Consider the following 27,320-nt stretch of genomic DNA (forward strand, 5'->3'; position numbering starts at 1 on the left):
CTTCAAGAGGCAATAAATCTATCAAGCCTGAGTCAGCAGAAGATGAAGGCATAATTGAACAGATGGGCTGGGTTGATGGCCCATCCAGACCTTTTGGTGACTAACTAAAATTAGATGACCCCGCCTGGCTTTACCTGCAGCTTCCCATATCAACTTAGCTAGGAGGCCTAGTAAATTCCTGAAGTTACAGTAACCAATAGTCATCTTAAAGATCACATCCAGTAACCAATCCAACAGCCTCAAGGATACCTAATGGGAATTATGTAAAAAGGGGAACTGGGAGAATTTAGCTCTCTCTTGCTTGCTGGCTATCTTGCTTGCTGGCTCTCTTGCTTGCTGCTCTCTTGCTTGCTTGCTCTCCTTGTCTCCCAGGGGTCTCGTTAGGTAAGCTGGTATGGAGTCCTCTTCTGAAGGAAGTAGGCTCCTGAGGTACCCATTAACCTTTTAGCAGATAGCTATAAGATATTCCTGATTGTAGTCCTATGGGTGTCTATAGTATTACTGCATTACTTTGCCATTTTGTAATTACTGATTTGTGTACCAAGCATTATTAGATTATTACAGGGGTTTACTACTAATAACCTTATTTCTATGTACTGTATATATCATTGATGGAAGTTCTTATATCTGTATATCAAACAATATTGCTGTGCACTTTGTTTCACCTTGTTTTCCTAATTAAACTGTTTGAGTGACTAGCTATAATTTGTGCATGAACCTTCTTTTATTGAATATCTATATGCATTGATAGGGGATATAACATCCATATTTATGCAGATAAATATTACAAAAATCAACAATCTCCCATGCTTACCTTAGGTTTTCTTTCACCATTGCTTTAACTGCTTTCCACACCTATTCTGGATATGTCTACATTTTACCTTAATCTCTACAGTCCGGTAACTTCTTATCTGCTTGCTTCAACACCTACTTGCCAAGGAATATTTACTCTATACTGCCATACCTTGTATAATTTTCACTCTCTATCTCTTACTTCTCACAGGTGTCATCCATCCAGGCCTTTCTCCCAGTCTTTCCTTCCCTTTTCCTCCCTTCTATAGCTAAGCACCCCACAATATACCTATTCACTCCACAAGTTTTTACTCCATTTTTCATGGGGTCTGTGGAATGCCAGATCAGTCTGCAATACACTAACATTTACAAACTTGGCTCTTACCCTCTGAATCTAGATACTACTGCTGCCACATTAACCTATGCAGGCCTTAACTTTACCCCGGATTTGCCAAATTGTGATGTGGGCTATTTCTCTCCCCTCACTGTACCTACCAAGTCCTACCTATTTTTCTTTCATCTTTTATTCAGTTGGCATAAATGCTATCTTTTGCCCTCTTCCCATCATAGTTGCCGTTGTCCACCCACCCTGACCCAGCCTTTGTATTTCCTAGAAAACTTTACCTTTTGGCTCCTGCAAGTTCTTTTCCACATCTCATCACACTATTTCTTGGTAATTTCAACATTGCAGTGGATGACTCTAACAAATCAACCTCAACTAAATTGCACCTTAATACCTGCTCCTTCAATCTAATGCAGAAAATAAATCTAAAATAGCAATTTGCTGGACATACACTTTCAAAATGTTGACCTGGCACCCACTTCAACAAAACAGCATTCCCCATTCTCTATGACACACACATAAGCCTTTTTACCTTTCAACATTCCATATTTTATCCTCCCTCACTTTGAACTGATCAATGACAGAGCAATGTCTACATCCTACACTATACCCTGTTCTCATATTTTCTTGCTTCACTCACCCCCACTCTCTTTAATCTCATGTCTGCAGACAAAGCTGCTTTTAAATATAACCACTCCCTATCGTTAGTTCTGGATAAAGTTGCCTCGGACACCTTCTGCTTCCCTTGCTATACTATCACCTTGCCATGTAAAGTAAATTACACAAGATTATTATTATTAATAATATATTTTCAATATTAATAATAAACAGGATTTATATTGCACCAACATATTACGCAGCGCTGTACAATAAATAGGGGTTGCAAATGACAGACAAATACAGACAGTGACACAAGAGGAGAGGACCCTGCCCCAAAGAGCTTACAATCTAGAAGGTGGGGGAATTAACACACAATATGAGGGAAGATATATAGTGGTGGGAAGAAGTGACGGTTTCAAAATACAGAATAGGATTGGTAGGCAAGTTTGAAAAAATTGGTTTTGAGTGCTCTTTTAAATGAGCAGAAAGTAGGAGCAAGCTGAATAGAGAGGAAGACTATTCCAGAAAGTCGAGGCAGCTCTATAAAAGTCTTGGAGTCGAGCGTGTGATGAGGTTATGAGTGGGGAAGTCATTAGTAGGTCATCAGAGGAGCGGAGGAAGTGGCTGGGGGAGGTCAGAAATGTAAGTGGGGCAAGAACTGTGGAGGGATTTGAAGGCAAAGCACAGGAGCTTGAATTTGATTCTAAGGTGAAATGGAAGGCAGTGAAGAGTACTGCAAAGAGATGCAGCAGCAGAGGAGCAGTAGGAAGGATGGATGAGTCTGGCTGCAGCATTCATAATAGATTGTAGAACAGTCAGGTTAGTGGAATACCAGAGAGGAGTATATTACAGTAGTCCAGATGAGAGATGATAAGGATGTACAAGTAGTTTGGTGGTCTCTGGGGACAGGTAGGGTATTTTGGAAATGTAATGCAGGTGAAAGTGACAGGACCTGGAAATGTTCTGAATACGGGGGATAAATGAGAGAGCAGAATCAAAGGTGACGCCAAGACAACGTGCCTAAGGGGAGGGATGAATAACAGTGTTGTTAACAGTTAGGAATATGTCAGGGGGAGATTTGGAATTTGATGGGGGGGAAGATGATGAGTTCTGTTTTATCCAGGTTGAGTTTCATGAATTGATCAGACATCCATTATGATATGGCTGACAGGCAGCATGAGATTTTATCCAAGACTGAAGGAGACAGGTCAAGGGTGGACAGATAGATTTGAGTGTCATCAGCACATCAGCATATAGATGGTACTTTAAGCCAAAAGAGGATATGGGACTACCGAGAGAGGAGGTGTACAGAGAAAAGAGAACCAGCCCAAGGACTGACCCTTGGGGAACACCAACAGGGAGGAGAGTGGGAGAGGAGGAATTACTATTGGACGAAACTTGAAAGGAGCGGTCAGACAGATAGGAAGCAAACCAAGAGAGAGCAGTGTCACTGATAGCAATGCAGCTTCTGTGCTGTACATGCAGATGAATGAAAGTATAGGAGATCTTGCCTCAACAGTGATAGAAAAGTAAACTGCATTAATCCATCTCTATGTTGTTGTCAATAAAATGTACTTCTCTGGACTTATATCCTCTAAAGCAAGGGTGCCCAACCTACGGTGCGAGGGCCACATCCAGCCTGTGGAGCCATCACATCTGGCCCTCACCTCATTCCCTCTCTTCTCTCTCCGCTTGTTGTCCTGCTGGGGATGGAGCGCGCGCATCTCCTATGTTTCTCTATGAGATTGTGCTGCCAGGATAGGGAGCTTCCTGAGCATGCTTAGTGTTAGCTCCCTGAGAGTGGGCATGTTCTATATACCTCAGCAATCAAATGTGGCTGCTCCTCGCCCACCTTTTACTGTGAGACAATTCCAACAGCAGCAGCACGAGAGATGTATCTGTGTCTATGCAGCTGTCATTAACCCATACATAAACCTTTATATCCCCTAAACCCAGTGTCATAGAAATGTGAAATTTTAAGGGTACACAGGGGACCCAGAGAGCTGTTACTAAACCTAATTTCCCTAAACATTGCCATATACAGGGTCACAAGCATAAAATCCTAACAACAATCAGGAATATTTTCACATTAAGGGGGGCTATTTCAAGACCAGGGTCCCCAAACTGAGTTGCATGTTAGGGACCCCCGGGGGCCACTTCATGATCCTTGTGGTGATGTTGAGACTGGTGGTGATGTTGCGGCGCAGTTACCCCCTCCTCTTGCCATAAAACCTTGCCTAGGGGGAGACGTTCAATACTGCCTGGAGTCAAATCTGCAGACCATGCTGAGTGAGGGCCTAAGCATCTGGCGGGGTGCCTGTTACACATACCTGGCTACCTACCTTCTCGGAACCCCAATTTCTCTGGAACAGAGGGATGTTGGCAACTGGAAATGTGGGAGCCAGTAGAAAACTCTTTTTCTCCCCTCTCCCATTAAAATGTTATACTCATCATAAAAAATAAAATGTTATCACTCCTGCCATACCATGATGCCCTGAAAGAAAGCTGTAGGTGAATTAAAATGTAGGATAAATGGGTGACTCTTGTGGATAACTTCCCCTAAAATTTTACTGCTGTGGCGCCATAGGAAAATAAGGAAAGGCGCTATAAGGAAAACTATAGCTATTTGACCATGCTACCCTGTCACATATATCTGACCACTTACCTTCTGTGAACCCTAATTTCACAGGAATGGGGAGATGTAGGGACCTGAAATGTAGTAGTAAGAAAATGTACCCCTTGGCTATTTGTCACATGAATTGCATACCTCTGAAAGTATCCATTGCAGAGATTTTGGGATACAAAGAAGGTTAGCCGCCCTCTACAACTGACAGGATGCATTGTATGGTGTAGTTTCTGCTCTTTGGCACAGGAATGGTAAGCGGAGGCAATATATGACTGGCCAGCACTGTATGATAGCTTTAGTTTTGTATCTTTCAAAAAATAAAATGTTACATTATTAAAATGAGCATTAAATGGTGAGTGCAGAAATTCCTGATTTGCCATTTCTTTTATTTGGTGCTTGTATGTTACGGTAACTAGAAACATTTCAATTTAACTTTATTTTAAATTGAAGCTATTCTAGTTTTAAACATACATCCATTTACATACATGCATACATTTAAGGTTTATTTGCATTGTGGCCCATGAGTTTCATCTCAATATCAACAGCGGCGCCCTGATGAAAAATGATTGTGGAACCACTGTCTAAATTATCTAACCCAGTTTGCCACAAATGACTCTCCCCTCAAACCTAACCCCCCCCCCCCCCACTCAAGCTGCTATCTATTCTGCCCAAGAAATAATCACCTTTTTAGGAAAAAAAACATACTGAGAAATTATATCTCAGCTGTTTATTTTTTCACACTACTAACTCTACCCTAACCTCCTTCGGCCCTGTCAGTTTAGATGAAGAAGCCTCCTTTTTTCATCTCCTGCCACTACCCCTCTGCAAGACCTATTTCCTTCTGACTTACTCTGTGCCCATTTATCCACCCCTTCATTTACTGGAAATTTTAACCTCTCCCTTTCTGCTAGTATTTTTTCTCAGCATCCATATATGCAATTGCCCTTCTACTTCAAAAAATCCTCCCTCAATACATCCTAATTCTAGCTACTGTCATTTCTGCTCTTTCATCTACCACCAAACTACATGAGCACCTTGTTCACAAAATATTTTTTAACCCAAAATTACTACTTTAAACTAGCCCTCTTAACTCTAAACCTCTTCAATCTGGCTTTTAACCTGCCCCCTAACACAGACAGCTATCACAAAGGTGATTACAGTGGAACTAAAGTTTACAAAACTAAAGATCAGGCAGGTGGTTATTGCAGAAAGGTACATGCGAAATGTGAGTCTTGGTTGCAGAGAAACATGGCAATCCCAGTTTTCCTTACGTGCTGGGAAAGCACTCTGCAAAGAAACACAGGAGAATCACGGGGCTTTAGTTCAGCTTTAAAGACTTCCTTAGTGCAAAGTCACATGGCAACTTTTTTTTTCCTGGATCTTCTGCAGACTGACTCTCAGGACACAAATCTTCTAAGACATGACAAAAATAAGTTGGCTGTCATTAAAATAGGTACTGTATATACTTTTAGTGCACATCTATTCTGCAAGATAACTGCTGCCTATAATTTAAAAAAAGGTTACACATTTTTTAGAACCCCATATTTTATAATATTTGCTATGTATCCTAGCTTCACTAAAGGTGTTTTTTCATGGAATAGCTATGTAAAGTGATAAAGCTGCTTTTGTGGTATACAACTTGAACATTTTACACTCATTTTACACTTGGATAAGCCAACAAGGTTAAAGCTGACCTATTACTAAATGTTTTACATTTTACAAAAAGGTGACATAAATTTTTTTTAATATTTTTACTTTCTTTTTTTCTTTTACTTCTATCCCCTTTTGTCCTTATCACCACGGTGGTAAAGACTAAATGGGAATCCTGCAGCCTCCTAGCATACATTTGTCTCTAATCTCGGGTATGCACAGAAGGTGCTTTCCTCGAATGTTAAAAAAAGTGCATATCTTATGAATACACAGATTGGCACATTTTTTTTCACACTTGAGCAGTACAAGATCAGGTGATGTAAGATAGCGACACCTGATGTCGAGCCCACAATGGAAAGAGGACGGGACAGCATAGGACTGACGGAACTAGGGTAGCAGAAGGGTCGACAACTTTACATGTATAAAGGCAAGCATCTTTTTTTTTTTTTTTTACTCTATTTTAACAAATGTTTCTTTTTTTTTTTACCAACGGTCAGTACAGAAATAATAAAATTGTCAGAAATCATGGGATAACTGATCAAAGGTTGTACAAAAGCCAAATTCATGTAATTGTTGGCTTACAGAAGTTTAGAATAAGTAAAGTGGAACTCAACTCAAAAAAACAGACACTTAATATATTATACAGAACACCTGATAATATGCCTGAACAGTACCCTGAAAAAATTCCCCTTTGTCTAGAAATTTTAGTGAAAAATATTATTTCATAGTATGTGAGGGTTTTTAGGCACTAGCTTTATATTTGTATGTATAGTGTGAGATAAGGCACTGCTGCCTCTGACTTCTAGTTTTAGGAGATTTGGACATAGATTAGTGGAAGACAGTTACTGTTCTTCATTCTGAAAAAGAAAGAAAGGCTCTATTTTTACCAATATGGCACACACACACACCTATATCTTCCTCTTTAAATATACACTCTATTTAATATGGGAGATTAAATCTCGAGTTCGATATACATAAATCAATTTACCAGATAAACAGAGGAATTTATACAGCCTAACAAATAACCCTATGTGAACCTTTGTAAAGTTAGACTGCAGGGGATTACATGGAACCAGGTTGCCATCATTTCCAGAAAAAATATACCAGCTATGGCAAACACTGCATTGCAAAATGGCGAAATGAGTAACGGTGCTAATAATGGTAATAAAAGAAAGGTTTGTAGGGGGGTAGATTTGTTTTGCCTTACAAATGAGTTTAGTGTTTTTATACATTCTTCAGTCCTTTGTACAAGCTTTTTTCTGTTCAACTTCACTTGCAGTGCAAACATTACATGACTCAAATTCATCTTTCTTTAGGAGAGATTCCAGGTGCTGAACCAACTGATTGTAAGGTAGTTTTGGCTACAATACCTAATTTTTAATTAAGCTGTAAAAGCCTAGACTAGGAAAGTAACCTGTGATAAAATGTGGTGTACCAAAGCACCACAAATTTATCCTCCTTATTGCCATAGCTGCCATTATTTCCAAGAAATGCAGAGGTTCTGCACATGGAGGTAATAGGGAGTGAGCAGGCTCTGCAGGACGAACAGTGGTTGGGCCACACCATCTAGAGCAGTATTTCTCTATGGTTAAACTTGGGGAACCCCTTGAAATACCTTTCTTGTTTTCAGGGAAACCCTGCTATAATTACTATATTCACAGCTCACAGTACATTAATGTGGAGGTCAGTGAAAAGAATGCCTCTTACATTGCTCTGTGGGAAGAATGTCACCCTTACAGATGAAAAAACAATAATTGGTGTCACATAAACTGATCTGAAAGGGCCAATTTGCTCATTGCTCAAGGAACCCCTAGCAACCTCTGGAGGAACCCTGACTGAGAAACCCTGATCTAGAGGCAGATCACATTTGCTTTATCTATCTTATAGTGGCCATATAATACAGCCATAGAATATAAAGGATTCAGTGAACTAGCTGGCATAGCCTTTCTCTTCTTCCTCCCAAATGCAGAGCAGAGCTTTTTCGGTTCTCTTATTGCTCCTTGACTTCTGAAGTCTATCTTTGCCTTCCATCTTCCTGTAAAAAATTTTTTACACTTTCTTATATTTGCCTTTATCCCCCCTAGCATTCTAATTCTGTCAGTTTTTTGATGCAAAAAGTGATCCTATTTTTTTTGCATGGACATTTTTGTTTATATTGTGGGCCTGTAATTCTTAGGATTAACTCCCGGGTATAATAATTATATTTATTTATTATATTATATTCATAAATTATAATATAATACATAATTATAAATCATTAATATAAAAAGCACGACGTCCAGGTCTATTCATAGCCACTGATGATGTTTGGTGGTTCTTGACTATGGATTCGGAAACTTGCAAAATTAAGTCTGAATGATTCACAGGCCTCTATATTTTTTGTAGGCATTCCATAGGCACTGCTCATCTAGATGCCTGAAAATCTTTTTGTAGTACTTCCTTTGCTGTTTCCTCATCCCTGGGTAGAATGTCATGGCTTGGTCAGCTCTGTCTACACCTCCCATGGTGTTGTTGTAGTCAATCACCACCTGTGGCTTCATCACTTCTTTCCCACGTTTTGTGTGTACCAGAACGGTGGAGGCATCATGGACAGTACTCATAAGGCATACATCTTTCTTGTCACGCCATCCCAGGGCCATCATCTTTCCTTTCTGCCAGGCAACAATTTCTCCTGTTTTCAGCTTTCCTTTTGCAAACAGTGCTGTCAGGTTGCGCCGGTTAGCCCTAACGGTTCCATAGGCATCTGTTCTGTGTTGCAGAAGGATCTCATAAAGCTCAGGAGAGGTGTAGAAATTGTCAGTTGTGACACAATAGCCCTGACCTAGCAATGGCTCAATGAGGGATAGCACTGAAGATGTTGCCAATCCATAATGGCTGTATCTGGGGTTGAACTGTGTCCCTTTTCCAGTGTACAGTACCGTATTCCAAATGCAGCCAAATGAGGATTCCCACAGCATATACGTTTTCACGCCAAATCGTGCCCTCTTTGACGCAATGTACTGCACCCAGCTGAGCCTCCTCTTGTAAGCCATTAGACTTTCGTCGATGCTGACATCTCTTTCTGGCACATAGGTTTGCTGGAAATTTTGTAGAATCATCTGAGACACTTCCCAAAGTTTCTTGAGTTTTGGTGCAGGATGGGTAGTCTCATCAAATTCTTCATTGTGCAGGTACTTCATGATGAGGAAAAATATTCTGGCATGACTGTGCCAAAGAAAAGAGTGGCAATCATTTTGTTCTTGGACCAGTACCACTTCTGCATGGGTTTGCCCACAACTCCCTGCAGGATCACTAAGCCCAAAAACAGCCAAATGTCATCCTTGGTCACAGGTTCCCACTTTCTGCTTTTTGTTGTTATCCAGCGTACCTGCATAAAACAAAAAAAAAAATGTTTTTTAGCATATGTTTTTTTTTATAGTGCGAAGGTTGCAAGTAATATGTTAGCAAACACAGAGGAGCATATATGTTTACATAAAAAAAAAAAAAATAGCGAAACATTTCAAAAGTTAGCAAACACAGAGCAGCATACATGTTGGCATAAAAAAAATTAAAAAGTTAGCAAACATACAGCAGCACACATTTGCATGAGTGGCTTACCTGTTTGTCTCCGCAACAATTTTTTCGATAACTTCGTCGGTCAAAAACAACTTCAGGTATGCCAGGGGCTTGTCGCATTCAGCCTCAATTTTCATCCCAGGTGCACCAGTGAATGGAAATCTTGGCGGTGCTGCCTGGTCCGCATCAAGGTCAACGGAGAACCATGTGCGCACAGCACTGACCTCAGGTCTAGAATCGTTGCTCAGTTCACTTTCGCTGTCTGATGATAAATTTCCTGGTGAATCACTATTTTTGCTGTGTATCACTGTTTTGCTGTGTATTTTAAAATTTAAATTTATATTGTATTTGTATTTATATTTTAAATTTCCTGCCCCCAGAATCCATCACTCCATCGCATCACCCGGAAGATGTCACATCTTGCCGGCTGATCCGGTGGGGATGTCCCCGCCCGGCTCACTCCACTGAAGCCAAGGAAGCTGCTCGCATCACCCGGAGGCTGATCTCCAGGTGTTGCGAGCAGCTATAGTAAATTCCGGGGGTGATTACTCGGTAATATGCTTTTAAATTTCCTGCCTGGCCACGCCGCCTGACGGAGAGGAGCCCCGGCATCACAGCGCGATCGTACAATCGCCACTGGGGTGCGGGGCTGAGGCTGAGGTGTGACTCAGGGTTACGGCTTTTTGCATGTTTTTTCCACCCAGAGTCACACTCGGGATTACTGCTAGGGGGGTAATGCTGATTAGGGATCAGCGAAAGTTTTAATTTCGATCTTGCGGCGAACCCGGCTTTTCTCGCTTACAGAACATGTACGCGAGAACGGCCTTGTGATTCGCCACGAGGTCGTGTTCTCGCCGAACTCAGATGAACTCTCAATGGAGAATCTCCATTGAGAGTAGATCTGGAGTTCGCCTGCAATCAGCCTCCAATCAGCTGTGACTGCAGTGTTCCCAAGCTCCCCGGGCTGTACTTATCAATGATAGCCCGGTGACCGTGGGAACTGAACTCAGATGAACTCTCAATGAAGAAACTCTATTGAGAGTTCATCTAGAGTTCGCCTGCAATCACAGCTGATTGGAAGAACTTGTGTGCTTCCAATTAGCTGTGACCACAGGTTCCCATGCTCCCTGGGCTGTACTTAATAATGATAAGAATTATTATGCGTTTCGCGGCTTTGTCCGCATTATCAGGAAAAGCAAAATTTTTGAGACCTTATTAAGTGATACTATTTATTTAACATTCAATGTAATGGTCTCTTCCCAACAGTGAGTTGATTTGCTCCAAACATACCACCACCAATCCAACTGTATCAAGGGGATAAACCCCTATGATCTGTCCTCCTTTCTATTTGCGTCCCCTTTATACAGTTTGATTGGTGGTGGTATGTTTGGAGCAAATCAACTCACTGGAACACCTGCATACAACCAGCTATCCATACCTTCCACCTGAGCCTGGCCTTACTCTCTCCTTCTGTGATCTGGCATACATTGTGTTGGGAAGAGACCATTACATTGAATGTTAAATTATTAGCATCACTTACTAAAGTTGCAAAATTGTTGCTTTTCCTGATGAAGCGAACATAGCCACGAAATGCGTCGAAATTCTTGAGCAATATGAGACTATGTGAGATGACACATGTATATGGTGTATATGTACCATTTCTGTAACCAAGTTAATTTATTTGTTTGTTTGTTTGGAAATTTTATTGATAAATTGTTTTTAAAGTTTAAGATTAAAACTGTTTTTTGATTTTATTAATATGCCTCTAAAGTCCTACCATTTGCACAAAAAGTTTGATTTCACAATATCTGGGATGTGGCAAAAAATAGTATGCTATTGAATGCATTTCTTTTAAAGCTGACCAGTTAACTATTGTACTCTGTATACAAGAATATTACATTACACTGCCAGTCACTACAGCACACTCGACAATGGTAATTGGATAATTTCCCACGGTACACCTGAAGATCTCTCAAGACACACTAGTGTGCTGCGGCACAGTGGTTGAAAATCACTGCTCTAGGAATCCAAATTCTTTCCTTATACTTGTCCTCAAAGAACACAGAAAAGAAATGGGAATGTTTCAAGTCTGTTCTACACAAGCACACTGAACAAATTATCCCAACAGGTAATAGTTTTAAAAGTCTAAAATAATACCTATGTGGCTCACAGCTGATGTTAAAAAAGCCATAAATAACAAAAGAAGGGCATTCCAAAAATATTAAAATGAAGGATCACCTTCATCATTTGAAAACTATAAAGAATATAACAAAATATGTAAAAAGGAGATAAAATGTGCAAAACTACAAAATAAAAAGACAGATTGCAAGGAAAAGTAAGGGCAACCCCCAAAAATGTTTTAAATATATTATTAGCAAAAGGATCAGATCTGAGCATGTAGGCCCCCTAACCTTCCTAGCGGTAAAAAGTTGCTAAAAACGGTAACCCCGAGTAACACTCTGGGTAGGTAAACCTATGGGAAGGTTAGCAAATACAGCGCTTACCTGATCCGCTGGCATCCCACGTCGTCCATCGCCGTAATCCCTGTTTTCTTCTTTGTTCCTATGGCGTCTTCTGCAGACGATGAGTCACCGGGGAGTTCCCATTGACGTCGGTGTGTGTGTGTATGTTGCCGGCAGGGCGGGAAATTTAAAATCCATTTGTATTGCATTCAATGCAAATAAAAGTGTATTGAATGCAATACATTGGATTTATATGTGTAAAAGCAGTCCACTGTCTTTTTTTAATTAAAAAATAAAAAAATAAAAAATATATATATATTTTAATTTATTATTTTTACATGATTTTGTGTTTCAAACTTTATTATAAAGTTTATGAAAAACAATGTACTGCTTTTAGACATAAAAAACCGGACAGAAATGAACCGCTAGGGAGGCTAAAGAATGTTTCTGGGTTTGTAACTGGGGATAAAGAAAAGGCGAATTTACTAAACACTTTTTTAGATCTGTGTACACAAAGGAAAATGGCAGAGCTCAAGTCCAAATTGCAAATAGCAGTTTCATCTGCAGATTTCAGGAAGGTTTTAAGAACATTTGCTCTGTAACAAAAAAAGATTTGCAGTCAGCAACAATTACAAAACTTGCCTTGTGAGAAAAAAATATCTATGCTGTATGTTTTCACTGTAGTGCATGTGGAAAGAGGCAGGTCTTGAATATGCTGGAGAATATCGGCAAATATAGCAAGGAATGAAAAAGGATAAAAACACTTCCCTGTCATTTCTCTATGGTACACTGTATTTTGTTCCTTAATTGATATGTAGTAATGGGTTACATCTACTTTCTTTTATCCTACTATTTACCTGCCACTGCCACAGGCCCTACAATGATCCCTATACAGTTTGTCAGCAAATCTTCATATATTCCTTTCTAGGACAGAGCACATTACTGCTGTGACAGCCTTTTAATAAAGGGGGCTAGCTTATCCAAATGCTCTCCTATTGGCTCTTCTAAGCCAGCTGATCTATGTTTGAAGGCATTGTATTATTCCTACTAAAGCAAACTTCTGCATTGTTTTAGACAAATAGAATTCACTATAAACATGGTAACAAAGAAACTAAACCTCATCTCTATTGAACATTCAAATTGTTGCATATGCCAATCAGGAACTGGTAATTTACTTGACTTTCTGGTTTTAGCACAGTTGCCAAGTTTAGTAGACAGCTTTGGAAACTGTTGTCTGGAATTGATTTAGAGATGTTAACACTCTAAAGGTTAAACTTTAAAATTAGAGCATTTAGGGAGCACAGCCAAAATGCTGAGTAGTTCAGTTTTAGGTCTGGACACTACTGTAATGGTCAAACCACTCTTATTTATCAGTAAACATGTGACCCTGGATAGCCTTGATGTACTATGTAGTACATGTCTCCAATATGCATGTCTCCTATTGCATTTAATATATACATGTTTCTGTGTTTATCTATATAACAACACTGCAAGTATGTCATAACAAATACTGATCTTGCCAAAAAACAAAGAGAGGTTGTAACTTCATGTGCACTCTGCATGTGCCTCACTGAAATCTCAAGCCTTGTGTTCTTGCTCAGTTCTCCTCTGTTATCCCATGTTATGAAGATAAGTGTAGGGAAAGTTTTCTTTAACCCAAATCAGGAGTGAACTTCCTCCACAGATGAAGTACAATGGGGCTAATTTACTAAAGTATTTTAGTCTTTTTTGTCCACTTACCATAAAGCAACACCTTGAAATAGGGTAATTATGTTAGTGAATGTGGTTTGCAAAATTCACTTTGCAAACAATACCCTCATGCAAAAAAAATCTGTATGCAACAGGGTTCTTTTCTTGCACATATTTGGATGGTTAAAATCAGCAGAGCTTTACACTAATTGCTAAGCTAAGTAAAATATACCCTGTAACAGGATAAGTCACTTTGCAATGCTATCAGCCTTAAATATTACCACCCTTGCACAGGAAGCATCATGGGTGAAAAAAAAGAAAGAAGCTTGACAAAACTGAAACTAATATAACCACCAAATTTAAGGATTGATAGGATGGGCTTCATCATTTGAAAACTATAAAGAATATAACAAAATATGTAAAAAGGAGATAAAATGTGCAAAACTACAAAATAAAAAAGATTGCAAAGGAAAGTAAGGCAAACCCCCAAAAATGTTTTTAAGTTATTATTAGCAAAAAGAGCAGATCTGAACATGTAGGCCCCTTAAAGGTTGTCTCGAAGTTTGTAACTGGGGATGAAGAAAAGGTGGATTTACTAAACACTTTTTTTGTCTCTCTGTACTCTGTGTACACAAAGGAAAATGGCAGAGCTCAAGACAAATTCATAATAGCAATGTCACTGCCTTAAACGAACCACAATGGCTCATTGATATGATTGAGAAACAGTTTGGCAAAATTAAGGTTGACAAAGCACCAGGATCCAATTGATTACATCCACGTGTTATCTACTCAGTTATTTCAAAGCCATTATTTCTAATTTTTAGAGACTCTTGAATCACTAGCATGGTACTAATCTGGGTACATATGGAATACGGTGCTGTACACAGTTCAACCCCAGATACAGCCATTATGGATTGGCAACATCTTTAGTGCTATCCCTCATTGAGCCATTGCTAGATCAGGGCTATTGTATAATAACTGACAATTTCTACACCTCTCCTGAGCTTTATGAGTTCCTTCTGCAACACAGAACAGATGGAACCGTTAGGACTAACCTACACAACCTGCCAGCACTGTTTGCAAAAGGGAAGCTGAAGACAGGAGAAATTGTTGCCTGGCAGAAAGGAAAGATGATGGCCCTGAGATGGCGTGACACAAAAGATGTGTGCCTGATGAGTACTGTCCATGATGCCTCCACCGTTCTGGTACACACAAAACGTGGGAAAGAAGTGATGAAGCCACAGGTGGTGATTGACTACAACAACACCATGGGAGGTGTTCACAGAGCTGACCAAGCCATGACATCCTACCCAGCGATGAGGAAACAGCAAAGGAAGTACTACAAGAAGATTTTCAGGCATCTAGTTGAGCAGTGCCTATGGAATGGTCTATGAATAGACCTGGACGTCGTGCTTCCACCGTTGTCAACCCAGAACGCCTGACCGGTCGTCATTTCACTGAATACATCCCACCATCTCAGAAGAAAGCAGCACCTACAAGGATGTGCGTGGTTTGCTGCTCAAAGACTGAGGACAGAGGAAGGAAGAAACGCAAAGAAACCAGGTTCTACTGTCCTGACTGTGATGTTGGGCTTTGTGCAGCACCCTGCTTCAAAATCTACCACACCCGGGATGTCTACTAAAAAATGTAAATTTTTTTTTTCAAATATCTGCATTTAATTTATCTTATTATTTATCAATAATATTACACCCGTTTGAAAAAATTCAGTGAGAAATTTTTGATAAAAAATTTTTTTTTGATAAATTACACTGTTGTGGTCTAATATTTAATTATTTTTTATAACAATGATTTATAATTATGTATTATATTATAATTTAGGATTATAATATAATAAATAAATATAATTATTATACCTGGGAGTTAATCCTAAGAATTACAGGCCCACAATGTAAACAAAAATTCCTATGCAAAAAAAATAGGATCACTTTTTCCATCAAAAAACTCAAAAACAGCATGCAATGCCAAGCTGCAATACCAAAAGCTAGCAAAGTAAACTGCAGCAATGGAGAGATAACCCTGCCCCTGTACAAAGCATTGGTCAGACCACGTCTGGAAAATGCAGTCCAGTTTTGGGCATCAGTTCACAAAAAGGACATTGTGGAATTGGAGAGAGTGCAGAGAAAGGCAACTAAACTAACAAAAGGAATGGAGGAGCTCAGCTATGAGGAGAGATTAGCTGAACTGATTCTATTCTCCCTTCAGAAGAGATGTTTAAGGGGGGATATGATCACCCTGTATAAATATATATGTGGTCCATATAGAGAACTCTCTTCCCAATTATTCACTTTGAGACCATTACTAAGAAGAGGGCACTCTTTGCATCTGGAAGAAAAGAAGTTTAAGCTCCGGATAAAGAAAGGATTCTTCACTGTAAGGTCTGTGAAAATGTGGAATCATCTCCCTCAGGAAGTAGTTTCAGCAAGTTCTATAGATTGCTTTAGGAAAAAACTGGATGTTTTTCTAGAAGTACAGAATATACCTGAGTTAAGGCTTTAAAGTATAGATAGCAGAGAACATTGATCCAGGGAACATCTGATTGCCTCATGGAATCAATAGGAATTTTTTTCCCCTGTTGAAGCAAATCGTACCAGTGTTTTTTTTTTGCCTTCCTCTTGACCAACTATGTCCATAGGGTTTTATATCTGGAATATCTTTCCTTCCCTAGTGGTTGAACTTTATGTATTTTATCAACCTGACCTACTATGTAACTATGTAAAATATCTATAATACAAATATTGGCTTACTGGATGGCATTGGTAGCTCAGTGAATGATTTCACTTATTGCTTTCAAATGATTTATACATTTTGTTTTATCTTTGAACAAATGTTTGTCTAAACATCTGCAACATTGTACACTTCCCATACACTTTTTAAAATCTTATCTAAGCATGGTGACATGGGTTGATAATTAGAATACACTGGTTTTAATTCTGTGTGAATCAGGGACCTAGCAAGGTATATAACCTAGGGTACAGTTATCAGCACACATAAACACATATTATAGGAGGATGTATAAAGTAAAACAATCTACTATATTACTGTTTAATTTGCATTTGTTTTATCCTTAAAAATTAGGAACTGACAAATTTGCCATAGATAAGTTGTTAGATTCTACAAATCCATGTTAGTATATGTCATTATAAGATTTCTAATACCAGAATACCCTTACTGCAACATGCTGGTTAAACCATATGATAACTAATAATACTGGTAAATCCCAACTTGATCTTGTTAATCACATATGTGTGTTTATAAAATGTTATTTTTAACCCATGAAATGAATGTGAGTATAAATATTTAAGAAAAAAAAAAACACAGTCCCGGCTAACTAAAAACTTAGTAAATTAAATCTGCAGTAAATAGTCTATATGTAAGCAGCATATATTGTTTAACAAAAAGGAAAAAAAGCCTGGACAGCAATAACCTGGAATACACTAAATGGGTCAAGAATTTTAAATGTTTTAAACATTTGATTTTAGTAAAGCCGTATTTATTTCTGGCAAAGCTACCACATCAAATGGAGTGAAGTTGCTTGATCCTTATGTCAGGGATAGCTTTGTGCTGTATTTCATTTCTAAAATAAAATAAAAAGGACTTTATTGGCAAATAGATCTATGTGCAAATAATCTAAAGAATGCAATCACTAAAGGTTATTATTGTCCAGAGTAAACTTAGTTACATTAAAAATCCCTGTATACAGAAAAGATGGTCAAAGGGTGAATGACAAACCCTCCAAAGCATTTAGTAGTAATTTCTGCCTCTTCTGAGGGCAAATAATATTTCTGAGCTATAAATAATATAAATTGACCTAAATGCATAGATTTACCTTTCACAATATAAATAACTTACAGGATATGAGGTTATAGGCCTTTTCTAAAAATTGATAAATCCACATTATCCCTTGTCAGCTGAGTATCCCCTTTGGCACAGATTAATAATTTTCTGATCATTACAATAAAATGGCATTTAAATAGTGATAATATATGTAACAAACTCTATCTTGCCTTTTTTCGGTTTAGATATAAAAAGTGACATAAGAAATGCATCTCAGATTCTGACTATTTTGGTGACTTCAGACAGATTGTGTTTTCCAAGGGCTCCTAGCTTCCCTTAGGGATCTGTCATAGGGTAAACCTGCAAAGAAGGAATTTCTCAGTTGGCAGTTAATGAAAAGGACAATCAGAGTCACTGTCAAAAAAAGGAGAACAAAGAGGACAATGTAAGTCATAAGGTCGGGTTTGTTAATCTCCCCGGCCTTCAGCACTCTGGCTGTGGACATGTAGAAGGCTGAGGAGCTGACAGGTCGTTGGGTGCTGCTCAGGTAAGAAGTGTTGGTCTGTAGCATGATCTGGGCTTCTGTAGCACTGCTGGAGTTTAGCAGCATTACTCCATACATGATCATGATGAATTTTTTTCTCACAGCCCTTAACACACAAGAGACTCCAAGAAGTCACATTTTTTGCCAATTTTAGAATCCAGAACACACAATTCATCTAGGCTAAAGCAGTTGTGTGATGCACACAAATCCATCACTGATACTGCACCTAATTTATTGGAAACAAATCTGTACCAGCAGCCCGAAAACGTGTTACTCCAAAATCCAGTGCAGATCTGTCTTTTCCTTAAAAATTCTTCAAACTGCTGTTGATTCAACTCCAAGGACAACAACATTCACGTTCACAATGTAAAAAAACTGTCACAAAGCAATATTATAATCCACGTCAGTCTCTCAGTTTGGGTGAGCAGGCAGGTACTCACAGTTACAGAACAGTTTTATCCGGTAACTCTAACAAGAGCAGGCAACAAGAAGTCACGTCCATGGTCCATGGTTTCCGCATCTTTATAGCATATTATATCCATGTCAAAAATTGAAACATATTTTGCTACGGAAAAACAGCAGGTTTCTATATAATACACGCAGTCTTGAGAGCACCACAATAATATATATATCCGTTTAGAAAAGGCCTGGAGCCTCTTAAATCCTTGTAATGTGTTTCTGCTGTTGAATTTACATGCGATCTGCCTTTAATACGCTCCAAAGTTCCTTGTGTCTGAATCCTGGTGGTTTCCAACGCAGCTTTCCAGCACGCAGCCAGTCTGAGCTAAACCCGTACATACACTAAACATGTGACCAGATTTGCTCAAACTCCAGCCGAGCCTCATTTGATGCAGGAGGGGAGCTTTTTACACTGTGATGCTGAATCTTTCTGAACACTGTAAAATCTCACAGCTTCATGTAATAAAATGAAATCATTGTGGGCATTTATTGAGTGTATAATGCGAGCAGCAAATAATTTCTTCTCTTTTTAGGTCCTCCTCTAGGATTTGATTTGAAAGCTAGGAGAAGGTGTTCATTTGATGTAAATTCTCCAGCACCATCTACAGACTGGCAAATAACATTGTAATTCCATTTAATCAAACTGCCTTTAAACGACCATTGGGTCTTGGCATACTGCCAGACATTTTTAAATCTCTTAACTCTACCACTGTGTGATACAGAAAATGGAAATATTTTATGCTTTTCTTCCTATGAGTGCACCTACACCGGTCATTTGGAATGGGCATCCACCCGTGGGCGATCACTGATTATGTGTTTGCAATCTGATGTATACAGTGGAGATGTTTTTAAACCCCATTAGCAGTGCATGTTGTGTAGTTATCCTTACATATTCATATATGAGTAAATGGTGACTCATAAAAACAATTCACTGAAACAACCCAGACTTACTCTATATGGGTTAATTTAATCTCTTGTTACTGAGCAATAGGATCTTGTTTTGGAAATTATCTCATTAGTAGCACTTTGTGTTTGCTGCAAAAAAGGTGAAAGTCAGAAAATGGTTTGGGAAACACTGGTGGCAGACAGCATTACCATAGGATGCTAGTAAGATTAAACTAAATTCTCATCCAGTGTATATTTATATATGTGTGTGTGTTTATATTTATATATATACTGTATATCTCCAACAAATTATGCAGTTCTTTACAAAGGAATGTAATTTCTTATCCCTCTGGAGGACCTCATATTCTACCATAGTTTGTGGGTAAACTAATTAACTTACCAATACATTTTGTGAGGATACTCAGGTAAACATAAGGAAAAACTAGAAACGATATTTAAATAGCATCCTAAGATTTGCACCGGGGACTCTGCCAGGTGAGAGTGTTAATCACAAAATTTACCATGACATAATACCATCTACCAGGGGGAAGAAGACCTGAAACCTCAAATAGAAATAGTCACCAATATTTCTAGCAGCCATACACTGCCTAATTTCACACAATAGGCATGATTTATTAAACGTATCTAAGACTACACCAAGTAGACTATATTGGGAGAACCTGGGTAATCCAGCAAACCTGAAATGGATCTAGGCTAGGACTGAAAACATTTGCCACCTAGTAGTAAATATTTTTTAAGAAATCCATTGCAGGTTTCACTCAGGTTCTCCCATGATAGTTTATCTTCTATAGTCTTAGATAGCTTTATTAAAACTAGTTGTTTCAGTTTTTAGATATTTCCTGAGTTCAGCTTTAAATTAAAACCAAAAATCGTGGCAAATAGAAAACTTCAATCAGTAAGCCTGCACCCTTACAATAAATTAAGACTAAATTTTCAGATTCTTGTATTACCCCACTAGTGACTGGTTCCCTTTATATCTCACTCACCATTAAAGCAGGTGTCATGAAAGCCAAGGATGGGAGCAAAGAACAACTTTAAATATAAATTGCTTGGCTTAAAAATATACGTTTTCATTGAGTTACTCTTTAATACTGCATACTCCCCAGCACACTTAAATGCTGCATATTAATTTCTGAAACAAAACTGTTCTGCCTAAAGGCAGACATAACATACATATGTTCATTGGCGATAATAACCTAATGTTTTTATGTAAAAGATTACTCACCCTGCAATTTTTTTTTCTTTTAACTTAAGTGATGAATATTTTAATAATATTTCCATAAAATTCGAATTCTGAATTTACACTCAGAAAATTAAAATGTGTATGCTGCCAGGGCACTGAGGGACTGGGACCGAGTATGTAGGTTGCAGATCTGGTGATAAAGCCAGACCAAGAATTCTTTTACTGATTTATCGCCTCACAGCATTCCATTTTTGTCAACAAACAAGGTTTCCCCTTGATAAATGATGTGTAATGTTTATGTTATCGGGCTTAAGTGGAGACTTTGGAAAGAAACTGTTCTTTTCATATATCAAAACCAGTTAACATACAAACACAAAAGAAAAGGATGCACAGATTCACATGTCCTATCCTGGGAAAAGTTTTATCAGAATTTTAATACAATAAATAAACCCACAAACATTATGTATGTTAAGATTTTTGGCTTTATAGTTTGCTTTTTACATCCAGTACCTTGGATCACATGCTGCAGATGCATAGTTGTCAGCCTATAGACACAGGAGTAGATAAACACATTCACATACTAGAATGTGTACTGCATTTTTCTGGAGGAATTTCAGAAAAAGCTTTATTCTTCACTGTTTGGGCACAAGGACACTTTTGATACAATAGAAAATCTTCACTTTTGGAGCAGTAAGTACAATTTATCATATATATTGATATGGCCTGAGATATATAGAGTGCATAATGTATTCCTCTATTTATTTGGTTTGGGATGAAAAAATATTTAAAAATATATTCCCATTCAATTAGATTGGTGAGGGAGTATTTTAAATTGGCACCACATACCTTTACATGTACATTTAAATTCAATTTTCAGGATTTTCAGGTGCCCACCAATAAAGTCTCCAACATTAAAATGGTAAAATACTAATTTAATTTGTGATCCTTTACAAACAATCAAATATAGAACACTTGTATCAATACATATCCAACATTACCCAATACAATACATATATAGCACTAAATATTTGTATTCCCAATTAACTGCGTTTTATCCTTAAAACGTTTCACCAGAAGGCTTCCTCAGAATGACATAACGTATCTATCCCATCAATTTTGTCTATGTGTTCCAAAGCAAAAAGGTAAACAAAACATTGTGTTATTACATCTTCATAATTGAATTTGATGAAACCTTAGAGACAGGCAATGCACCTACTTGTTCTGCTGGCAAATTGCACAGCTCAACTTTTCTTTCCAAAATGATCAAGTATATTTTCTCCAACAGAGGAAAATGTGTGTATAAAATATACTTAAAAAAGCTCCTTGTTACAGATGTGCATGCTGTGACCCCTTATTAGAATCATTTGATGTCACTTATAAATATTTTCCACCAAAGTGCCAAAGGTGACAAAAATCAAGTTTTAACCTGTGGTGTTACAGCCTCCACTGGATTCAGGGTGACAGTATTAGCCGCCTATGAATTATATAATCACATGATTGAAATGGTTTAAGTAACTCCATATAAGGATCATACATATTTCTTTATACATTGACAATAGTTATCCAAAAGCGTACTTTCCACTCATTTATTCAGCAATACCATTACTAGTATGAAAATTAGACTACTCCTTCAACAAAATTTATTGCTCAGATAATAAGCCCGGACCAAATTGTCAGAGAAGCTTACCTGCCTCTTCACATCTACCTCTATCCTTCCCAGTTTGCTCTCCTTTTATCTGGACAGTCTGGACGTCCCATGTGGTACACACCTGCACTCCTAGATGGACGTTTCTAGGTGAAAACCCGGAAACATGTAAGACGCCAACTCTGGATATATTCTGGATATGGTTCAGATGAACTGTATACATATTATCTTGCCCTCGAACTTGTAAGCCGGATGTTATAGATTACCAGCTCCCAGCAGTCTTCTGTCTAGTTGTTCGTAAAAATAAAGCACCTCCTATTCCTCTTAGTATGTTGTTCGTACTGAATTGGCCACTTGCGGTCCTTAAACCGGAAGTGCGTGGGCATTCCCACAGCAAATTCCGCAGTGCTCCCATGGCTACTGTAGTTCGTGATTCAGGATGGAACGCAAGGATGCAATGTGGTAATACTGAAAAACTGCGGGTGGAAGGGCAAGAGGCCCCTCCTCAGGCAGGGGTAATGCTAAAAAATGCTCATCTGTCTGGCGACTCCTAGCTTTGCGCAATCGCAGTATAAAACACTGTTGATTCTGTCCTAAGACTAAGATAGCAGCAGCCCCTGCTTCCCTTTAGTTGTGTATCCTGATGTATTATATGGCATCCCCAACATCCATTGTTGTACATAGCTGTACATAGCTAAAAGGGATTCTAGAGGCTGATCAGCTCTTGACTCAGTCCTGCACTGCTATTGGCTGCGGGGACTTTATAGCCTCTCTGCTCCCAGTTACAAGTGCCTGTTGCAGTGTATAGCTGGGCTAATCTGTGCTGGAGTGTGTTTTCATTTGATTTACTATTGCTGACCCTGCCTGTTTCAGATCTTGTGAGTTTATGCTGCCTGGACTGACCTTTGCGTGTGACCTGGACTCCTTGCGTGTGACCTGCTTGTGTTTTGCGCTTGTGTACTTCGTTTGGTGGACAGATATTCGGTGTGTGACCTTTGCTCTGTATTCTGGACTTGGCTCTGTTGGAATTTTGGTACTGCTTTATCTGTGGGCTCCTGGCTTGCTGCCAGCCCATTCCCAGACACCATCTCTTACGCAATAAGTCCTGGGGGCAACCAAGTGCTGGGAGATGCAACCAGTCCCCCGAGGTTGAGCGGAGTCTTGCTATAGGTGAAGACTGCGGTGCGGGGAATTGGTGCCTGGTGAGGGCTGGTGCTGACCAGGGCTTTAGAGCTGGTTCCCCAAAGTTTACTTTTGCGAACTTCAGTTTCTTTTTATAGTGCCATGCAATGTCAGCAGATCAACTTTTAACAAAACAAGAAAAAAGATCAAATGACAAGTGTGCAAGTCTGTAAGAATGTTTCTCAGCCAAGGTAAAGTGGGGTCTTTGTATTACAAGTCTTTTTTGTTAATCACTATATGAAATCCACTGTCAAAACACAAGGTGGGGGTAATGTAGCAAGTGGTTATTTTGAGACAGTTTGATTTATATACCGTTTCAAGGTCCACGGTTTACAAAATCATAGACAGATTGGGGTGGGGAAGACAGAACATCTATATAAGAAGACTCTTAGGTCTTCTTAAAGTGTACCCAAATTCACAAATTTCACTTTACATAAAAGAGTAGACAACCCTTTTATGTTAAGTAAAAATTCTGTTTTTTTTTTATGTGCAACACTTTTTTTTCAAAACAAAAAGAGTGCAGGACCGCTCCCTAATTCTCGAATGCCTAGGCAATCGAGAATGAATGGGAACACAAATCCTCCCGGGATACCTACATCAGGCATCCTGGAGGCTCTTGGGTGCTCCTTCTGCGCAAGCCCAAGCAGGAACTGGACTAGAATTGGACACAATTACACTCTGCAACTCCCATCTCATGCCTTTGGACTTATTCATCATTAAGCATCCACCTGGACTCCAACAGAACCTTTACTGCTGCCATTTTGAACTGCTATTTGACCAAGCCATCTCTGTGACTAACTCATCCAAACCCACTCCTGGAACTCAACAAGCTTAAAAGCCTCACTACAACCTATATTACAGGACCAACTCAAATGGACTTCAGTTTGCCACATGGAATCATGTACTCCTATCATTCCCAGTTATTTGTTACAATGTAATTTTCACCCTGCACTCTCTTCTGGCTCTATCTGCCCACCCTCCCCTTCCCAGTTTGTTAACTCATTGGCCCTAATTCATCAATGAAATCCGCGCTCGCTGGTCGCGCGTACTTTCGCGCTTCCAGCGAGCCGGGTTTCCGCGGTCCGGAGTCGAGTGCGCTCGTACACTCGCCTCCTCACTCAAATGGACTTCAGTTTGCCACATGGAATCATGTACTCCTATCATTCCCAGTTATTTGTTACAATGTAATTTTCACCCTGCACTCTATTATCAAGCCGGATTCCTGCCTTGATAATAGTGAGCAATAGGGGTCGCGAATCTGCCAATTAAGGCGATTAGATTTCAGCTGCGCGATTAAGGAGGATTTGTTAAGCTCAATGGTGAGATCATAGCAATTAATTAGCGCACACCTGCTCTCTGTTCTGTGCTTATCTACAGTCCTTTACAGGTTAATTAGAATCTTTAATGCTTCATTAGATTTCAGCTGCGCGATTAGGGAGGATCTGTTAAGATGTCACTGGTGAGATCTCATGCAATTATGTTGCTATATAATTCATTTATTGTTACATTTGTTGCACTGTTTTTATACTTTTTGGTTTGCTTTGCAACACTGCAAACTAATTGAGATCAAGCTGTATATATACTAGTAAGCACTGCATTGCCATTAGAAAGAATGATTTTTTAGGGGAACAGTGATTTTTAATGCAAGCTCGCCAGTGTAAAGCTGCCGGAGATGCGCGGCTCCGGCCGCGAGCTTATTCAGTTGCTGAATTGCGCGACAGCGTACGATTTCGGATCGCGAATACGAATGCGCGAGTGTCCGATTCTGCTTGATGAATTAGGGCCATTATATGCAGCTAATGTCCCTGATCATGTGAAACATCTGATAAGACTTTTGGAATCATGGAAACGATACCAAATTTCATGGTTAGGTCGTATTGCTTCTATAAAGATGACGTGGTTACCAAAACTTTTATACCCTATGAGAGTTCTCCCATTAGCCATACCTACCCATATACTAAAATTGTTACGTAAAATGTTTGGGTTTATCTGGGGAGTTAAAAGTCCACGAGTTCCCAGACACAGTCTACTTCGTACTGAAGAAGATGGGAGGTTTATCTGTGCCGAATCCGAGTGTGTATTATAAGGCGGCACAGGTAGCCCCCTTTTTAATGTACTACAAAAAAAACATGTTCCTAAATAGGTAGTTATTGAAAAAACAGTGATAGCACCAATATCGGTAGAAGCAATACTTTGGGTTGCGGATAAACAGAGATGCAATTTTTCCAACCCTATATTGAAACATACATTGAGAAATTGTGACTCAATTAAACAATTGTGGGGTCTTATGTCTGGTCATACCCCAGAAGCTTCTATCATAGGAAAACCAATGTTTACCCCTGGCATGGAAGAACCAGGGTGGTTTTGCTGGTGGAAGGAGAAAGGATTGTATAGAATACAACACTTTTTAAACTTGGAGGGGATACGTATATTTGGAGAAATTTGTGAGAAATATGAAGCTCCTTCAGTAGAACTCTTTAGATACCTCTAGATTAGGCATTATTACAATCTAAACTGAGACCTACTCCTTGCACTTACAATATGACATGGTTCGAGAAAATGTGTGTAAAGGATCCAAACACTAAAGGAGTATTATCAGCTTTGTATGATATATTAGTGCAGTGCAATAGGAAGGTACCATCATATATAAACAAATGGGAAGCCGATATGGGTGAAAAGATTGAGCAAGAGGACTGGGATCAAATTTGGCCTACAATACCATACTGTAGAATTAATGCCTCAGTAATGGAAATTATAAACTAATGATGAGATGGTACATGGTCCTATTCAAGCTAGCTACATTTCAGCAGAACTGTACGGGTAACTGTTTTAGGAGATGTAATTCTACAGGAACTTTCTTCCATATTTGGTGGGAATGTCCCAAAATCATTTCTGGAATTTCTGGACAAGAGTATACCAATTTTATTGTTATTGTTATGTGTAAGAAAAGTTTTGTTCAGGATAAATAAAGAGGTCTTGTGGGATAAATAGTAATGTATTTTTTTTTTTCATTAAATTTAAGCACAAATGCCACTTTAGGGTGTATAAAGCACAAGTTAACTTGAATAAACTAAATAAATCCTAATTCCAGGGTGTTAAAGCAAAGATAAAGAGTAACGATTTGGTCAAATATAGATAATATTAAAAGAAGAAAGTTTGACGATTGTTTCTCCCCTCTGTATATATTCTAAGGTTACAAAGAAATATTATGGTTATATACACATTGTCACTGGAATAAAAAACAATTTTTTCTTTTTTGTTTTTTTTTTCACAAGGAGTAAATTTTAACACTATTAGGTTGCGAGTGTGCGATCCCTGGTGCACTAGTGGGTAATAACCCTCCAGTGCCCAGGGAGCGCACATCACGCAGCCCTGGAAATCCTCTGCGATTCCTGGGCACTAGAGATTAATATTATTATTAGTAATAATATTAATTAATAATAATTGCTAGCTAGCATCATGACCTGGATGACATGTGTTAGGAATGGCACCCAAGTTGTGGTTTCCCAGAAAATGGCAGGCAAAGTGACAGCAGGCAAATAATACTTCTGCGTGGTGCACAGCGTCCAGAATGCAGCATAAACATTAGGATATTGAGAAAGGGTGAACTAAACCCATTAGCAACAGTCTCTGTCTTCAAAAGAGCAGGAAAACTCATTACTATTTAATGTACGCACCCCTATTGAATTTACACAACTGCATAATTTGTTTATGCTATATAAATCCTGTTTATTAATAATAATAATTGCTAGCTGGCATCATGAACTGGATGACAAGTGTTAGGAATGCCACCCATAAAGTTGTGGACAAGTAGTGCAGTGACATTAGGCAAAAGGATTGAGGACCAGAGATGGAGCGTGGGTCAGCGATAGCAGTAGCAGTGTGTGGC

General features: G+C 38.9%; 1 protein-coding gene across 1 annotated transcript; it reads right to left on the minus strand.

Moving 5' to 3' along the window:
* Positions 1 to 16,775: 16,775 nt before the first annotated feature.
* Positions 16,776 to 19,057, minus strand: SMIM32 (small integral membrane protein 32). The gene has a single exon (XM_072398685.1). It carries the CDS (start codon positions 18,138 to 18,140, stop codon positions 17,811 to 17,813), a length of 330 nt encoding a protein of 109 aa, XP_072254786.1. The 5' UTR covers positions 18,141 to 19,057; the 3' UTR covers positions 16,776 to 17,810.
* Positions 19,058 to 27,320: the final 8,263 nt, after the last annotated feature.

This window comes from Pyxicephalus adspersus, chromosome 2 (assembly GCF_032062135.1).
Source record: "Pyxicephalus adspersus chromosome 2, UCB_Pads_2.0, whole genome shotgun sequence".
Taxonomy (NCBI): Eukaryota; Metazoa; Chordata; class Amphibia; order Anura; family Pyxicephalidae; genus Pyxicephalus; species Pyxicephalus adspersus.

Bases quoted from the DNA above. Each gene is read 5' to 3' on its own strand.
- SMIM32 (XM_072398685.1), bottom strand. From the start codon at position 18,140: ATGATCATGTATGGAGTAATGCTGCTAAACTCCAGCAGTGCTACAGAA.